General features: G+C 46.0%; 1 protein-coding gene across 1 annotated transcript; it reads left to right on the forward strand.

Moving 5' to 3' along the window:
* The first annotated feature begins 1,073 nt into the window (after window positions 1-1,073).
* LOC306929499 (uncharacterized protein) lies at window positions 1,074-12,939 on the forward strand. Its single transcript, XM_079510047.1, has 3 exons — window positions 1,074-1,114; window positions 5,236-5,409; window positions 11,037-12,939. Exons 1-3 carry the CDS (start codon window positions 1,099-1,101, stop codon window positions 12,065-12,067), a joined length of 1,221 nt encoding a protein of 406 aa, XP_079366173.1. The 5' UTR covers window positions 1,074-1,098; the 3' UTR covers window positions 12,068-12,939.
* The last annotated feature ends 5,991 nt before the right edge of the window (window positions 12,940-18,930 follow it).

The raw sequence follows: 18,930 nt of genomic DNA on the forward strand, positions 1-18,930 counted from the left end.
CCATTCTACATACTGTGAAATATAATGAAATGTACCCATTCTACATACTGTGAAATATAATGAAATGTACCCATTCTACATACTGTGAAATATAATGAAATGTACCCATTCTGCATACTGTGAAATATAATGAAATGTACCCATTCTACACACTGTGAAATATAATGAAATGTACCCATTCTACATACTGTGAAATATAATGAAATGTACCCATTCTACATACTGTGAAATATAATGAAATGTACCCATTCTGCATACTGTGAAATATAATGAAATGTACCCATTCTACATATAGTGAAATATAATGAAATGTACCCATTCTACATACTGTGAAATATAATGAAATGTACCCATTCTACATACTGTGAAATATAATGAAATTTACCCATTCTACATACTGTGAAATATAATGAAATGTACCCATTCTGCATACTGTGAAATATAATGAAATGTACCCATTCTACACACTGTGAAATATAATGAAATGTACCCATTCTACATACTGTGAAATATAATGAAATGTACCCATTCTGCATACTGTGAAATATAATGAAATGTACCCATTCTACATACTGTGAAATATAATGAAATGTACCCATTCTACATACTGTGAAATATAATGAAATGTACCCATTCTACATACTGTGAAATATAATGAAATGTACCCATTCTACATACTGTGAAATATAATGAAATGTACCCATTCTACATACTGTGAAATATAATGAAATGTACCCATTCTACATAACTGTGAAATATAATGAAATGTACCCATTCTACATACTGTGAAATACAATGAAATGTACCCATTCTACAAATGTGAATAAAAAATAGACCTTTCTTTCTTTCTTTCTTTCTTTCTTTCTTTCTTTCTTTCTTTCTTTCTTTCTTTCTTTCTTTCTTTCTTTCTTTCATGTATTTTTCGGTTACAGTTACCACCCTCCTCCAGCAGGGGGCGAGAGGCATACGGCGCATCCTCGTTCGGTTCGGGTGCCTGCACTGCGCATGCGCGTGACACGTATAGACCCGGACGTACAGTAAGTGTAGTTTTTTTTATTATTTTTCCCATGGTTGGTGTTTTGGAGCTGAAACAACAACATGTCACAGAAAGCAGGTAAAACACGTCTCATAATGGAGTTAAACCAGTGGTCCGCGGACCCCCATGGGTCCCTGAGGGGGTTCTAGGTGGTCCCCATGCATCTAAATGATGTTGGTAACCAAATGGACCCTTATTAGATATTTAACTGTTCAGAGTCTTGACTCTTGAGTGTCCATTTGTTTTTTTATTTATTGTTCTGCACATCTGCATTAGTTAATTTATTAGAAGTCTACATAATTAGAGAATGTAGAAGAATTGTTATTTTGCCTTTTATCTCCTAATGGAACCAACATCAATACAGCATGTTTTGGGTCTGAGAGGCTAAATGTCATCAAATGGTGGTCCGTGGCTCAAATGGGTCTGAGAGGCTAAATGTCATCAAATGGTGGTCCGTGGCTCAGATGGGTCTGAGAGGCTAAATGTCATCAAATGGTGGTCCGTGGCTCAAATGGGTCTGAGAGGCTAAATGTCATCAAATGGTGGTCCGTGGCTCAGATGGGTCTGAGAGGCTAAATGTCATCAAATGGTGGTCCGTGGCTCAGATGGGTCTGAGAGGCTAAATGTCATCAAATGGTGGTCCGTGGCTCAAATGGGTCTGAGAGGCTAAATGTCATCAAATGGTGGTCCGTGGCTCAGATGGGTCTGAGAGGCTAAATGTCATCAAATGGTGGTCCGTGGCTCAGATGGGTCTGAGAGGCTAAATGTCATCAAATGGTGGTCCGTGGCTCAAATGGGTCTGAGAGGCTAAATGTCATCAGATGGTGGTCCTTTGCTCAGATGCAGAATACATAAATAATGGTCCATTATTCAAATATAAAAGAATACATAAATAATGGTCCATTATTCAAATATAAAAGGTCTGTTTGTAAGTAAACGTCCTGCATCCAATTAATAAAATAAAATAATAGTTGTATTTATTGTTGGCATAAAATATATTTTAATTATGCAGAATGTCCCAATTCACAAGTTTCTAAATGTATTGAATATAAATCACACCTGTGTGAAGTGAGGGGCGCTCTCATCATCATACATCATCTCATGAACAAGTGCATTTATGTGATTGGATAGTTAGCCCATTTGCTCATCTACATGGGGCGACTGTGGCTCAGGAGGTAGAGCAGGTCGTCCAATGATCCATGGGTCGGCGGTTCGAATCCCGGCTCCTCCTGTCTACATGTCGAAGTGTCCTTGGGCAAGACACTGAACCCCAGATTGCTCCCGATGTGCTGGTTGGTGCCTTGCATGGCTTCTGTCGCAATCAGTGTATGAGTGTGTGTGTTTATGGGTGAATGTAATGCACAATCTATGTAAAGGTGTGTGAATGGGTGAATGTAATGCACAATCTATGTAAAGGTGTGTGAATGTGTGTGTGTGAATGGGTTAATGTAATGCACATTTTGCACAATCTATGTAAAGGTGTGTGAATGTGTGTGTGAATGGGTGAATGTAATGCACCTATGCATCTATGTAAAGCGCCTTGGATAAAGGCGCTATATAAATGCACCATTTACCATCTACATATGGCGTAAACTTTCCCTTCATCGTCAACGTTTGTGTTGCCACAAATGTACGTCATATTTGGCGGACATTTGACCTGATTTCTCCTTTCATTGCCGATGGCAAATATTGAGACGTGTGAGGACAAAAGCTGTATATAGAGGGTTAGGGTTAAGAGGGTATGCACATGAATAAAGTGAATGGCAAATCGAATGGCAAAGTGAGTTTAATGTCGTTTAACGCAATCAGATAGGACTTTTCTGTTTGGATGTATGGGCTGTCAATCAGATAGGACTTTTCTGTTTGGATGTATGGGCTGTCAATCAGATAGGACTTTTCTGTTTGGATGTATGGGCTGTCAATCAGATAGGACTTTTCTGTTTGGATGTATGGGCTGTCAATCAGATAGGACTTTTCTGTTTGGATGTATGGGCTGTCAATCAGATAGGACTTTTCTGATTGGATGTATGGGCTGTCAATCAGATAGGACTTTTCTGATTGGATGTATGGGCTGTCAATCAGATAGGGGACATGGGAGGGGTAGGGGAAGGGGCGCCTCTCAAAAAATATCCGATCTACAAGCTCACAATGCGTGCGCTCCGTGCGAGGCGTTGAGCTTGTAGATCGGCTTTTTTCAAACAGCCAAAGTTTAAATAGGGTTGAAGTGGTTAATATATGTTTTTGTAATAATAAGTAACTAATAATCTGAGATGTAGTGGGTTTTCATCGTCTACTCAGGCTTATGTGAACACCCCAGACAGTTTATAATTCTCATGTGAACACCCCAGACAGTTTATAATTCTCATGTGAACACCCCAGACAGTTTATAATTCTCATGTGAACACCCCAGACAGTTTATAATTCTCATGTGAACACCCCAGACAGTTTATAATTCTCATGTGAACACCCCAGACAGTTTATAATTCTCATGTGAACACCCCAGACAGTTTATAATTCTCATGTGAACACCCCAGACAGTTTATAATTCTCATGTGAACACCCCAGACAGTTTATAATTCTCATGTGAACACCCCAGACAGTTTATAATTCTCATGTGAACACCCCAGACAGTTTATAATTCTCATGTGAACACCCCAGACAGTTTATAATTCTCATGTGAACACCCCAGACAGTTTATAATTCTCATGTGAACACCCCAGACAGTTTATAATTCTCATGTGAACACCCCAGACAGTTTATAATTCTCATGTGAACACCCCAGACAGTTTATAATTCTCATGTGAACACCCCAGACAGTTTATAATTCTCATGTGAACACCCCAGACAGTTTATAATTCTCATGTGAACACCCCAGACAGTTTATAATTCTCATGTGAACACCCCAGACAGTTTATAATTCTCATGTGAACACCCCAGACAGTTTATAATTCTCATGTGAACACCCCAGACAGTTTATAATTCTCATGTGAACACCCCAGACAGTTTATAATTCTCATGTGAACACCCCAGACAGTTTATAATTCTCATGTGAACACCCCAGACAGTTTATAATTCTCATGTGAACACCCCAGACAGTTTTTAATTATCATGTGAACACCCCAGACAGTTTATAATTCTCATGTGAACACCCCAGACAGTTTATAATTCTCATGTGAACACCCCAGACAGTTTATAATTCTCATGTGAACACCCCATACAGTTTATAATTCTTATGTGAACACCCCAGGCAGTTTATAATTCTCATGTGAACACCCCAGACAGTTTATAATTCTCATGTGAACACCCCAGACAGTTTATAATTCTCATGTGAACACCCCAGACAGTTTTTAATTCTCATGTGAACACCCCAGACAGTTTTTAATTCTCATGTGAACACCCCAGACAGTTTTTAATTCTCATGTGAACAGACAGTTTTTAACCCATTTTGGGCGGGAACCCCTTTTGGTGTTAGCATTATGTTATGCTTTAGCTATTGAAAAAAAGCAGATGTACAAGCTCATAGCGTGCCACCGAGTGGCGCGCTACGAGCTTGTAGGTCTGCTATTTTTTAAAAATCGAAGAACGACTGACATAGTAACATAGCTTTTTCAGAAAACTGTCAGGATTTAGAAGACATTTTTATAATCTGATCTCAGGTCAAAATTGGAGGGGGGGGGGGGGGCTCACAGCTTCACGTTGCAGCGTTCAGACTATGATGGCTTACTTAGAGGCAGCCTAGAGTCGATGGCAGCCAATCATGGAAGTGAAAAAGTGCCCACTACGGTCGCTAATGTAGTCCAGGCAAAACTTGGCAAAACGTAATATTTCTGCTTCCACCCCTCTGTCTCTGTCTCAACTCCCTGTCTCTGTCTGTCTCAACTCCCTGTCTCTGTCTCAACTCCCTGTCTCTGTCTCAACTCCCTGTCTCTGTCTCAACTCCCTGTCTCTGTCTCTTTCTCAACTCCCTGTCTCTGTCTCAACTCCCTGTCTCTGTCTCTTTCTCAACTCCCTGTCTCTGTCTCAACTCCCTGTCTCTGTCTATTTCTCATCTCCCTGTCTCTGTCTCTGTCTCAACTCCCTGTCTCTGTCTCTTTCTCAACTCCCTGTCTCTGTCTCAACTCCCTGTCTCTGTCTCTTTCTCAACTCCCTGTCTCTGTCTCAACTCCCTGTCTCTGTCTCAACTCCCTGTCTCTGTGAAGAGGAGAGGACCTCCAGGCTGGTCCAGGAGGAACCACAGCCTCCACAACACCACCAGAGGACCTCCAGCCTGGTTCTGGAGGAACGTCTGCAGATTAAAGAGGAACCAGCAGATGAGGCTGATGGTTCAACGCCGACGTCACTCAACAGGAAGACGAGGTCCAGCACTGTCTCGGGTAAAAAAACCCAAAAAAACCAAAAAATATAAAAACAATATCTTTATTATTACTCTAGCAAGACCAATGCTCTTAACTCACCACTGCCTAGATCGTCCTTTTGACCAATGCTCTTAACCCATTTTGGGCGGGAACCCTTTTTGGTGTTAGCATTATATGTTATGCTTTAGCTATTGAAAAATAGCAGATCTACAAGCTCATAGCTACCCAATCAAATACAAAAAAGTATACATTCTAATAATATTTACTTCAGGTCATGACTGTAGTAAGGCCAGGTACCACAAGCTGACTTCAGGTCATGACTGCAGTAAGGCCAGGTACCACAAGCTGACTTCAGGTCATGACTGCAGTAAGGCCAGGTACCACAAGCTGATTTCAGGTCAAAAATACCTATTTTTCCTGTGATGGTATTGGCTACTGTGACCCCCCCCCCCAGGACTGTAGCCCAGAGACCAGGACTGTAGCCCAGAGACCAGGACTGAAGCCTGAGGACCAGGGCTGTAGTCCAGAGACCAGGGCTGTAGCCCAGAGACCAGGGCTGTAGTCCAGAGACCAGGGCTGTAGCCCAGAGACCAGGGCTGTAGTCCAGAGACCAGGGCTGTAGTCCAGAGACCAGGACTGTAGCCCAGAGACCAGGGCTGAAGCCCGAGGACCAGGGCTGTAGCCCAGAGACCAGGGCTGTAACCCAGAGACCAGGGCTGAAGCCCAGAGACCAGGACTGAAGCCTGAGGACCAGGGCTGTAGTCCAGAGACCAGGGCTGTAGCCCAGAGACCAGGGCTGTAGTCCAGAGACCAGGACTGTAGTCCAGAGACCAGGACTGTAGCCCAGAGACCAGGGCTGAAGCCCGAGGACCAGGGCTGTAGCCCAGAGACCAGGGCTGTAACCCAGAGACCAGGGCTGAAGCCCGAGGACCAGGGCTGTAGCCCAGAGACCAGGGCTGAAGCCCCGAGGACCAGGGCTGTAGCCCAGAGACCAGGGCTGTAGCCCAGAGACCAGGGCTGAAGCCTACACTGGATCTACACTCGCTGTTTGACGCTTCGATCAGCCCGGAGAGCTAGTTCGCTCTCCGGTCTCGGCTCCTCCGAAAGCAAACTGCGACAAATCCGTTTCCGGGTTAAGCTGGAGCGCCGAAGAGAGCGTCTGTGACGGTGGAGGGTGGCGTGACGTCACCTGATGACGTCACCTGATGATATCTGTGACCGCTAGGCAGGCTTCGCAGGACTTCATCAGTCCGGACACTGAAGGGACCCGTCATCTCAGGGACGAGACAGTGCCGAAATTATATTTCACTCCGTTTTTTAAGCAACAAGAGGCCCATCGGAACGGCAAGCATCGCGGCAGCAGCGGCAGCAGCAGCACAGTGACGGCCTCTCGGGCTGGCAGAGGCCACGATGGAGGATGAGGAGAGTCCGCCGCAGGCCTCGGAGGACGAGAATCCACCTCCGCAGGCCACGAGCCCAGACAACACCATAAGCCCAGAACTGGCCATGGACCATGGATGGACGGACATGGATGAATTGCTGGGACAGGCCATGGAAGACAACAGCCTCCTGGTACATGCCATGGATGAGAAGCTGGCAAAGGTCATGGACCACCACAACCCGACACCGGGCACCACGAGCAACGACAGCCTGGTGCCGGCCATGGACCAGAGGCTGGCGCGCGTCATGGAAGAGAGGATGGAACGCGCCATGGACGAGAGGCTGGCGAGGGTCCTGGACGAGCAGCTGGTGCAGGTCATTGACGACAGGATGGCGCAGGCCGTCGAGGAGAGGCTGGCGAGGGTCCTGGACGAGCAGCTGGCGCAGGCCATGAACGACATCCTGACGCAGGCCATCGACGAGAGGATGGCACAGGCCCTGGAGGAAGGGCTAGCGCAGGCCTGGGACGAAAGGATGGCGAAGGCCATAGAAGAGAGGCTGGAAAGATGCGCCACGGACAAGAGTCCGGCACCGCCCGCAGTCATCGGCAGCCTGGCACCACTGCCCGCGATCGGTAGCCTGGCACCACTGCCTGCGATCGGCGGCAGCAGCCTGGCACCGCCGCCCAAGTCAGACGGCGCCATCCTGGCGGCGGCCCTGGAGGAGCGGGTGTCGCGGCTGCTGGAGGAGCGTCTGGCGCGGGAGCGCCTCCTGCAGGAGAAGCTCCTCCAGGCCATGGAGGACCGGCGCACGGCCATGGCCATGGAGGAGCGGCTGGTCCAGGAGCGGCTGGTCCAGGCCATGGAGGAGGAGCGTGTGGCCTCGGCCGCCGCCGAGCGCAAGGCGGCGCAGTGGCGGCTGGCCACGGCCATCGACCTGCGCCGCCGCGCCACCGAAAGGCTCCAGCGCGGCGCCGAGGATCGGCGCACCGCCCAGGAGACGCTGCTGCGCGCCGCCGAGGAGCGGGGCGCAGCGCAGGGCCGCCTGCTCTCCGCCATGGAGGACGAGAGGCTGGCGCTGGAGAGGCTGGGCCGCATCATGGAGGAGAGGCGCGGCGCGCAGGAGAGGCTGGCCGCGGCCATGGAGGCGCGGCGCCTCTCGCAGGACATGCTGGCGCAGGACGGGCTGGTGCGCGTGATGGAGGAGGAGGAGAGGGTGCAGGAGAAGGACCTGCTGGTGGAGCAGCTGGAGATGAGGGTGGTGCGGGCCATGGAGGCGCGCAAGGAGGCGCAGGAGAGGCTGGCGCGCCTCGCCGAGGAGGGGCGCGCCGTCAAGGAGGACGTGCTGGAGAGGCTGGAGCAGCTCAAGGGCCTCATACAGACATTGGAGTAGAAGCAGGTATTCTCATACAGGCCTTGGAGTAGAAGCAGGTATCCTCATACAGACCTTGGAGTAGAAGCAGGTATCCTCATACAGACCTTGGAGTAGAAGCAGGTATCCTCATACAGACCTTGGAGTAGAAGCAGGTATTCTCATACAGGCCTTGGAGTAGAAGCAGGTATTCTCATACAGGCCTTGGAGTAGAAGCAGGTATTCTCATACAGACCTTGGAGTAGAAGCAGGTATCCTCATACAGACCTTGGAGTAGAAGCAGGTATCCTCATACAGACATTGGAGTAGAAGCAGGTATCCTCATACAGACCTTGGAGTAGAAGCAGGTATCCTCATACAGACCTTGGAGTAGAAGCAGGTATCCTCATACAGACATTGGAGTAGAAGCAGGTATTCTCATACAGACCTTGGAGTAGAAGCAGGTATTCTCATACAGACCTTGGAGTAGAAGCAGGTATTCTCATACAGACCTTGGAGTAGAAACAGGTATCCTCATACAGACCTTGGAGTAGAAACAGGTATCCTCATACAGACCTTGGAGTAGAAGCAGGTATCCTCATACAGACCTTGGAGTAGAAGCAGGTATTCTCATACAGACCTTGGAGTAGAAGCAGGTATTCTCATACAGACCTTGGAGTAGAAGCAGGTATTCTCATACAGACCTTGGAGTAGAAGCAGGTATTCTCATACAGACCTTGGAGTAGAAGAAGGTGTTATTCTCGCAACGACATCAGCCTTGCTCTCCGACCACGTGGGACAAGCTCAGGAGCTCCTGGAACAGGCGTCGAACTGGCAACCTTGCGGTTACCGTCCTGTCACTCTACCCCTGAGCCAGGGGGAAGTTATCACATATAACATTCCATCCATCGGAACATCCACCACTGACGACAACAGGACGCACTGCTCTCCCAATGTATGAATGAATGAACCATTGTAAAGCGCTTTGAGCACTTGGAAAAGCGCTATAAAAATGCAATTCATTATAAGGAAGTCAAGGAGTCCCTGCATGGGCTCATGGGTCAACTCAACAGAGCAAGACCTGAAAGAGGCAAATGCATAGAGGGCCCTGAATGGCAGGACCAATGTATGGGATCTCCAACCTCCCCCGTCAATCCAAAGTCAGCTTCTTCTATACGACGGTAGAGTCTGTTCTATACGGCAGTGCATGCTAGACCCTGAAGCCAACTCTGCAGACGTCTAGAGACCAGGCGTATGAGACCAAGGCTCAACTCATGTAACTTGGATATCATTTTACTTAGCACACTATTATGTGATGTATCACCATGTGTTGTTCTATTGTTCTATTTCTATGTATGTGATGTATCACCATGTGTTGTTCTATTGTTCTATTTCTATGTATGTGATGTATCACCATGTGTTGTTCTATTGTTCTATTTCTATGTATGTGATGTATCACCATGTGTTCTATTGTTCTGTTTCTATGTATGTGATCTAACACCATGTGTTCTATTGTTCTGTTTCTATGTATGTTATGTATCACCATGTGTTGTTCTATTGTTCTGTTTCTATGTATGTGATGTATCACCATGTGTTGTTCTATTGTTCTATCTCTATGTATGTGATGTATCACCATGTATTGTTCTATTTCTATGTATGTGATGTATCACCATGTGTTCTATTGTTCTATTTCTATGTATGTGATGTATCACCATGTGTTGTTCTATTGTTCTATTTCTATGTATGTGATGTATCACCATGTGTTCTATTGTTCTGTTTCTATGTATGTGATGTATCACCATGTGTTGTTCTATTGTTCTGTCTCTATGTATGTGATGTATCACCATGTGTTGTTCTTGCTTACTGTAAAATCGCTCTGGATTAAGGGCGTCTGATAAATCACTACATTGTAAATTGTAATTGCATGGATATGTTTTTTAGAACCAGCGGGTCCAGTGCTGTTGCGACTAGTTAGACAAGTTTTTAGGTTTTTATTGAATTATGAAAGATCGCCGTCTTCACTATCATCTTGTTAGCTCCCGGTTGCTATAGCTAACGTCTTCACTATCATCTGGTTAGCTCCCGGTTGCTATAGCTAACGTCTTCTCTAGCATCTGGTTAGCTCCTGGTTGCTATAGCTAAAGTCTTCACTATCATCTGGTTAGCTCCTGGTTGCTATAGCTAACGTCTTCACTATCATCTGGTTAGCTCCTGGTTGCTATAGCTAACGTCTTCACTAGCATCTGGTTAGCTCCCGGTTGCTATAGCTAACTTCTTCACTAGCATCTGGTTAGCTCCTGGTTGCTATAGCTAACGTCTTCACTATCATCTGGTTAGCTCCTGGTTGCTATAGCTAAAGTCTTCACTATCATCTGGTTAGCTCCTGGTTGCTATAGCTAAAGTCTTCACTAGCATCTGGTTAGCTCCTGGTTGCTACAGCTATCGATAAACAGACAATGGACCGGAAACAAGATGGCCGCCCACACCCATAGACTTCAATGATAACTGGATTTCTAAAAGCCATTTCTCTCGTATTGTATTTCCCAGATTGCGTTTTTGATCAAAACAAGTTTTAATTCGCGGCTCAGAAGTAAAACGGTCGCGGTTGAAAAGTTCACGCCTCGAGTGGCCATTAGCTAACCTGTTCACGCCTCGAGTGGCCATTAGCTAACCTGTTCACGCCTCGAGTGGCCATTAGCTAACCTGTTAGCTAACCTGTTCACAACCCCCTGGCTTTAAGATAAAGACACCTCACTGAAAGCCATCGGCAGCGAAAGGACTGCAGACCAAAATGATTCCGGCAGTTGATGTTGTAACAAATACCCTTTTTTGCGATTTGCTAATATTTTTTGACACAAGAATCAGGTTTTATTGTCATATAAACCTTGTTCAAGCTCCTTTTCTCCTTTGTCTAGACTCTGAGTGTGAAGAGGATTTCCCCAGTCTGGTCCAGGAGGAACCACAGCCTCCACAACACCAGGAGAGGAGCTCCAGGCTGGTCCAGGAGGAACCACAACCTCCACAACACCACGAGAGGAGCTCCAGGCTGGTCCAGGAGGAACCACAGCCTCCACAACAGCAGGAGAGGAGCTCCAGGCTGGTCCAGGAGGAACCACAACCTCCACAGATTAAAGAAGAACAGGAGGAGTTGCTAGAAACACCAGAGGAGGCTGAAGGGTCAACGTGGACGAGTGAAGAAGAAGATGAAAACGGAGAGACGGAGCCTCTAGCCAGCACCTCGACTGAACACATGAGAACAGCAGCGTATATAAAGTACTGGGTCGGCTCGCAGCAGTCGACGAGCGATGAGCGGCTCCTCTCTTCAACGTCGCGCCGCTCCGAATCCGACACCGAAGACGACAACGGCATGGTGTGGGACGAGACCATGGAATATCAGTCCGCTCTAGTAAACACTCTGAAATCGCAGAAGAAACCCTTTAGCTGTACGGAGTGCGACAAAACGTTTGACCGAAAGTCTCATCTGGACAGGCACACGATGACCCACACGGGGGAGAAACCCTACACGTGCACGGTGTGCGGCAAAAGCTACGGCCAGAGGGGCAATCTGAAGTCGCACATGATGACGCACACAGGGGAAAAACCCTTTAGCTGTACGATTTGCGGCAAAGGCTGTGGTCACATGAGCAACCTGAGAAAACACATGCGGACCCACACGGGCGAGAAGCCCTACACCTGTGCAATCTGTGGGAAAGGCTGCGGTCGCATCGACGACCTGAAGAACCACATGAGGACTCACACGGGGGAGAAACCCTTTACGTGTGCGGTTTGTGGCAAAGGCTTCAGTCAAACAGCCCATGTGACTGCGCACATGACGACGCATACGAAGGAAAAACCCTTTACTTGTTCCGTCTGCGGTAAAGGCTTCGGTCAACTGGGTAATCTGAAAACACACATGAAGAGGGCTCACATGGTGGAGCCCGACTGATGTATCGGTCTGGCCCAAATATAAACACTATTGTCAATTATGCAGCTGATGTCCCCGTCATTATAGTTTATATATATATATATATATATATATATATATATATAATGTGTGCATTTATATTAAGTTTGGGACTTTAACTGATTCATTTTAAATTAACGTATTTATCACGCTTAGTTTTTGCACCACGGAACCTTTCTTGGTGGATGAGTTCCAGCGGGTACCGATCATAGCGGCGCACGCAATGGGAGAAGGAGCCGATCGGACCAGTTAGAAATCACACCCGTGTGAAGTGAGGGGCGCTCTTATCATCGTACATCATCATGAGGCAAAATAGACACTATGCCTATTTGCTCAGACACTATGATGTAAAATTCTCCATTCATTGTCAATGGGAATTTAACACTACACTATAGCTGAAAATAGGAGGGGCTAGCACCCTATAAATCTACACTATAGCTGAATATAGGAGGGGCTAGCGACCTATAAATCTACACTATAGCTAAATATAGGACGGGCTAGCGCCCTATAAATCTACACTATAGCTGAATATAGGAGGGGCTAGCGCCCTATAAATCTACACTATAGCTGAATATAGGAGGGGCTAGCACCCTATAAATCTACACTATAGCTGAATATAGGAGGGGCTAGCGTCCTATAAATCTACACTAGCTGAATATAGGAGAGGCTAGCGCCCTATAAATCTACACTATAGCTGAATATAGGAGGGGCTAGCGACCTATAAATCTACACTATAGCTGAATATAGGAGGGGCTAGCGCCCTATAAATCTACACTATAGCTGAATATAGGAGGGGCTAGCGACCTATAAATCTACACTATAGCTAAATATAGGACGGGCTAGCGCCCTATAAATCTACACTGTAGCTGAATATAGGGAGGGGCTAGAGCCCCTCAAAAAACTCACTTGTTTAATTGAAAAAGGAATGCTTCTTTGGTCAAATATTGACATGCGTGATTAAAACTTGATTAATTTTGCCTTGAATTAGATCATTATTTTTAATGGAGTCCCTAATAAAGCCCTAATAAAGATGCACACACTATTTTAGAAAGACATTGAAGTGGCTGTTTAGCTTTATTTATGTATTAGTAAGCTAATATAAGTGAAGTGGCTGAATCTTAGGCTGAACAATGGACAGAATGGACTCGGCATCGGACGGACACAGATGTGTGAGGAACACGACACAGTCAGGACTATAGATATCGATACCCGATACCCGTTATCGATAAGCTTTGGGCTTATTGAGTACCCGTTATCGATAAGCTTTGGGCTTATCGAGTACCCGTTATCAATAAGCTTTGGGCTTATTGAGTACCCGTTATCGATAAGCTTTGGGCTTATTGAGTAGCCTAGCCGGTATCAATAAGCTTTGGGCTTATCGAGTGCCCGGTATCGATAAGCTTTGGGCTTATCGAGTATCCCGTATCGATAAGCTTTGGGCTTATTGAGTACCCGGTATCGATAAGCTTTGGGCTTATAGAGTACACGGTATTGATAAACTTTGGGCTTATCGAGTACCCGGTATCGATAAGCTTTGGGCTGATCGAGTACCCGGTATCGATAAGCTTTGGGCTTATCGAGTACCCGGTATCGATAAGGTTTGGGCTTATCGAGTACCCGGTATCGATAAACCCAGTATCAATAAGCTTTGGGCTTATCAAGCCTGTTATGGAGCATAGCGGTCCATGACGTCATGTTTAAACAATCAAGACAAGAGGCGATCAATAAATAAATGTAATCATCCATGCTGGCACAAACATGTGGGTCTAAAAGTGTATTGATTGATACCTGCCAACCAGCGCTGTCCGGGGAAACAACATTACGCTTTTAACAGTTTGACTCCATAAAACGCTTTATCCGCATTTTAATCAAATATTCTACGCTGCCGAGATTGTTTTATTACCTTTGGAGCATACGCTGAAGTATTTGCAGCTTTCAACCACGAAAATCCGGCGAAAAATGGTTCGATGGTTTGTTATGATGAGACGAGCCAGCGCCCATGACAATGCGAAACGAAACCACAGTGCAGAGCAAGTTGTAGTCTAAACAAACCCCCCGTTCACTTGCATTGGGCTCAATTTCCCAGAAGCCCTAGCAGCCCAGATGATGACTTGATTTCCGGTTTCGTCATCATAACGTGACGGCCTCGTCATCTGGTCCCGGCTAAATCCGCTGTTTCTTTTTAATTCTTTTAAAACGGCGAATTAAACGCATTAAACAAATGTCGGGTATAGCGTTTTACGCGCACAGGTCTCCTCCAGGTCTGGATCAACACAGGTCTCCTCCAGGTCTGGATCAACGACAGCTCTCCTCCAGGTCTGGATCAACACATGTCTCCTCCAGGTCTGGATCAACACAGGTCTCCTCCAGGTCTGGATCAACGACAGCTCTCCTCCAGGTCTGGATCAACACAGGTCTCCTCCAGGTCTGGATCAACGACAGCTCTCCAGGTCTGGATCAACACAGGTCTCCTCCAGGTCTGGATCAACACAGGTCTCCTCCAGGTCTGGATCAACACAGGTCTCCTCCAGGTCTGGATCAACGACAGGTCAGTTAACAGTTACTTCAATATTCGTTTCCAAAAGTAAAAAAATTCAATTACCTTCCGTCTGTTAGAAAAGTACTGTATTTGAAGGCCCTAGTAAAAAAGATAATACTGGTTCTGTTCAGAATGAATTGTCTCCCGTCTTTCCACAAAATAATAGTAAATGCTCAATAGTGGCCTCGATAAGAACCCGGCTCGATAAGCCTGATCGATAAGGTGCTCGTTATCAATAAAACATTAACGAGATCCATCCCTAGTGGCACACAGTCAGGAGAAGCTGTTGGACGAACACCAACGAACACTTTCAAAGAAGCTATTTGAGTTGAAACCTGATCAGTGACGTAGACTCCGTGGGGGCGGCGGGGCTCGAGCCCCCATGATGATTATATAAAAACATTTCGTCTCTGAACCTGATTATATCTGAGACATAATTATCTGATGTCTGAGGCTTCATTCACACGTACCAAACACCAACCAAGCAAATGTTTGGTCGTTTTTTTGGGCCACCACAATGCTTTTCCAATGGGAGTCACATGGTTTGACCAAACATTTTTGTTTGATGAGGGGGGAGGGGCAGAACACCACCAGCAATCAAACACAAATGAAAAGCATTGTGGTGACCCCAAAAAACGACCAAACATTGCTTGATTGGTGTTTGGTACGTGTGAATGAGGCCTGAGACATAATTATCAGATGTCTGAGACATATCTGTATGTGGTGGAAACAAGTACTCACATTGTTTACTGAAGTAGTAAAGTAAAAGTATCAATACTGCCATGTAGAAGTACTCTGTTACAAGTAAATGTCCAGAATTATTTAAAAAATAATAATTTGAAAATAGCAGATCTACAAGCTCACAATGTGTCGCATCGCGACGCATTGTGAGCTTGTAGATCTGCTATTTTCAAATGGCCAAAATTAAGTGGTTAATGTATGTATTGCAATAATAATACAAATCTCTAAAGTATAACTAGTAACTAAAGTTTTCAAATAATTGTAGTGGAGTAGAAGTAAAAGTATTGGAAATTTGAATTACTCTTATTTGTACTAAAGTAAAGTAAAGTACAAATGCCTCAAAAGGGCCTTAGGGAAGCGAGGAACACAGGTGTTGTTGCCTGGATCAACACAGGTCTGCTCCAGGTCTGGATCAACGACAGGTCTCCTCCAGGTCTGGATCAACACAGGTCTCCTCCAGGTCTGGATCAACACAGGTCTCCTCCAGGTCTGGATCAACACAGGTCTCCTCCAGGTCTGGATCAACGACAGGTCTCCTCCAGGTCTGGATCAACACAGGTCTCCTCCAGGTCTGGATCAACGACAGGTCTCCTCCAGGTCTGGATCAACGACAGGTCTCCTGCAGGTCTGGATCAACGACAGGTCTGCTCCAGGTCTGGATCAATGACAGGTCTCCTCAAGGTCTGGATCAATGACAGGTCTCCTCCAGGTCTGGATCAATGACAGGTCTCCTCCAGGTCTGCTCCAGAGGGTCTGGATCAATGACAGGTCTCCTCCAGGTCTGCTTCAGAGGGGCGCCACAACGCAAGCGTAAAAAAGAATCCAGGTCTGGTGAGTCGTGGGCACGAAACGAGCATGCACGCTCGTTACGGGACCGCGCTCATGTAAATACGCTTGCATTGTCGCACCGCGACTGCTCCGCGCGAAAATGCAGGTCTCATTGAAAATGAACTATAGGCGCGTTATAGGCCTATCGCTTCATGTGGACACGTCTTCAGCACAAAACCACTGCATATGTCTATAATGTCTATAATGCTACATTCGCCTCTGTCGCGTTGTTTGAAATAAACTATTTAGAAACAAATGTAGTGAACTACATGAAGTCCCTCACATCTGTATGTAAATTACATCCGTATGTAAATTACATCTGTATGTAAATTACATCTGTATGTAAATTACATCCTCCGGCTGTGGCTCAGGAGGTAGAGCAGCTAGGTCGTCCAATGATCCGTGGGTCTGCGGTTCAAATCCCGGCTCCTCCTCCTGTCCACATGTCAAAGTGTCCTTGAGCAAGACACTGAACCCCACCCTGCCTCCAGTGAGTCGGTAGGTGTGAGCTCGACACCGTTGGTGTGTGAATGTGGGAAGTGAGGACGCTGACGTCGACTGTTCACCGCTTCACCTCCCAATGTATGAATGAGTGAACCTTCACCTCCCAATGTATGAATGAATGAACCTTCACCTCCCAATGTATGAATGAGTGAACCTTCACCTCCCAATGTGAATGAATGAACCTTCACCTCCCAATGTATGAATGAGTGAACCTTCACCTCCCAATGCATGAATGAATGAACCTTCACCTCCCAATGTATGAATGAGTGAACCTTCACCTCCCAATGTATGAATGAATGAACCGTTGTTGTAAAGTGCTTTGAGCACTTGGAAAAGCGCTATAAAAATGCAATTAATTATTGCCCATATAATTCTACATTAGTTCAAACTGTGAACTGTGGCATTGAAATATACTTAACAAAGACCCATGAGTCCATTTGGTTCCATGTGTACTCTGAGTTACAGACTGAACCCTTTGAGGGTCCATTTGGTTCCATGTGTTACACTCTCAGAGTTACAGACAACCCTGTAAGGGTCCATTTGGTTCCATTTGTACTCTCAGAGTTACAGACAACCCTGTAAGGGTCCATTTGGTTCAATAGAGGGTATGCGCATGCATAAAGTGAATGGCAGATCGAGTGGCAAAGTGAGTGACAAAGTGAATGTAATGTTGTTTAAAGTAAATCAAATGGGACTTTTCTGTTTGGATGTATGGGCTGTCAAGGCCAGAAAGTAGTTTTTTGCCACTCGGTAGGCATTCCTGCTAACTTCCGGGAATGATGATGATGTCATGCGCATACCCTCTATTTGTACTCTCAGAGTTACAGACAACCATTTAAGGGTCCATTTGGTTCTATTTGTACTCTCAGAGTTACAGACAACCATGTAAGGGTCCATTTGGTTCTATTTGTACTCTCAGAGTTACAGACAACCATGTAAGGGTCCATTTGGTTCCATTTGTACTCTCAGAGTTACAGACAACCATGTAAGGGTCCATTTGGTTCCATTTGTACTCAGAGTTACAGACAACCCTCCATTTGGTTCCATTTGTACTCAGTTACAGACAACAATTCATTCTCTATTAGTGAACACTAGTCAGTCAGCCGGTAGTGAATCACTCACTATTGAAGGAGGAGGTGAATGGAACACTGCTGCCCCCCCCCCCCCCTCCCAGTGAGCTGTGGCGTTCCACAAGGAAGCATACTAGGGCCTTTACTGTTCCTAATATATGTTAACGACATGACTTCAGCTTGTGACTGCAACTTGTTCCTGTTCGCAGATGACTCGGCACTGCTAGTCTCGGACAGGAACAAACTGCAGGCCCTCAGCTCTGAACTCGGTAGAATCTGCACCTGGCTCGCTGATAACAAGCTATCTTTACACCTGGGAAAAACTGAATCCATTCTCTTTGGCTCTAATAGTAATCTCAGCAAGGCAAATGGCTTCTTGGTTAGAGTGGGTGACAATGTTATCACACGTAAAGATGAAATTACCTACCTAGGTTCCATCCTAGAGGCTAATCTTTCCGGTGATAAAATGGCCACCAACGTAATCAAAAAAGTCAACCAAAGAACAAGATTCCTTTACAGGATCTCCTCACTGGTCAACAAAAACACCTTGAAGACCTTAACAGGAGCCCTCGTACAAGGTTTCTTTGACTATGCATGCACCTGCTGGTACCACAGCACCTCAAAGGCCCTTAAAACTAGGCTCCAGACTTCCCAAAACAAACTGGTCAGGCTCCTACTTGGCCTCACCCCCCGAACCCACCTCACCCCTGCCCACTTTGACAGGCTGGAATGGCTTAGGGTCGACGACAGAGTACAGCATCTTGCAATGGGTCTGGTCCACAAGATTCGATACACCACCAAGATACCCATGTACCTGTCTAGATACTTCCTTAATGTTAACGAAGTCCACACCCACAACACCAGAGGGAGTGCAACGAACCATGTACAACCCAGATTCGGCACAAACAAGGGACTAAATTATTTTCGCTCCTATGCCACCAAAATGTGGAACGCCCTACCAGTCATTAAGACATGCAAATCCCTTGATTCCTTCAAAACCGCTCGCAAAGGGCAGCTACGGATGGCTGCAATTCGAAACTGGCCTCCGTAAAATCTGAATCCCAAGCCTCCCCCCTTTTCCCTCACTGTATATGTTTCTTTTCCCTTTTTACCTCCATTATGATGAATTCCTGTTCTGTCCTTTGTCTATATAGAAGTGTCTA

Source organism: Electrona antarctica (genome assembly GCF_951216825.1).
Source record: "Electrona antarctica genome assembly, chromosome: 9".
In the NCBI taxonomy this organism is placed as follows: Eukaryota; Metazoa; Chordata; class Actinopteri; order Myctophiformes; family Myctophidae; genus Electrona; species Electrona antarctica.

Bases quoted from the DNA above. Each gene is read 5' to 3' on its own strand.
- LOC306929499 (XM_079510047.1), top strand. The intron at 5,410-11,036 runs GTAAAAAAACCC...TCCTTTGTCTAG, and splicing joins GAGGTCCAGCACTGTCTCGG to ACTCTGAGTGTGAAGAGGAT.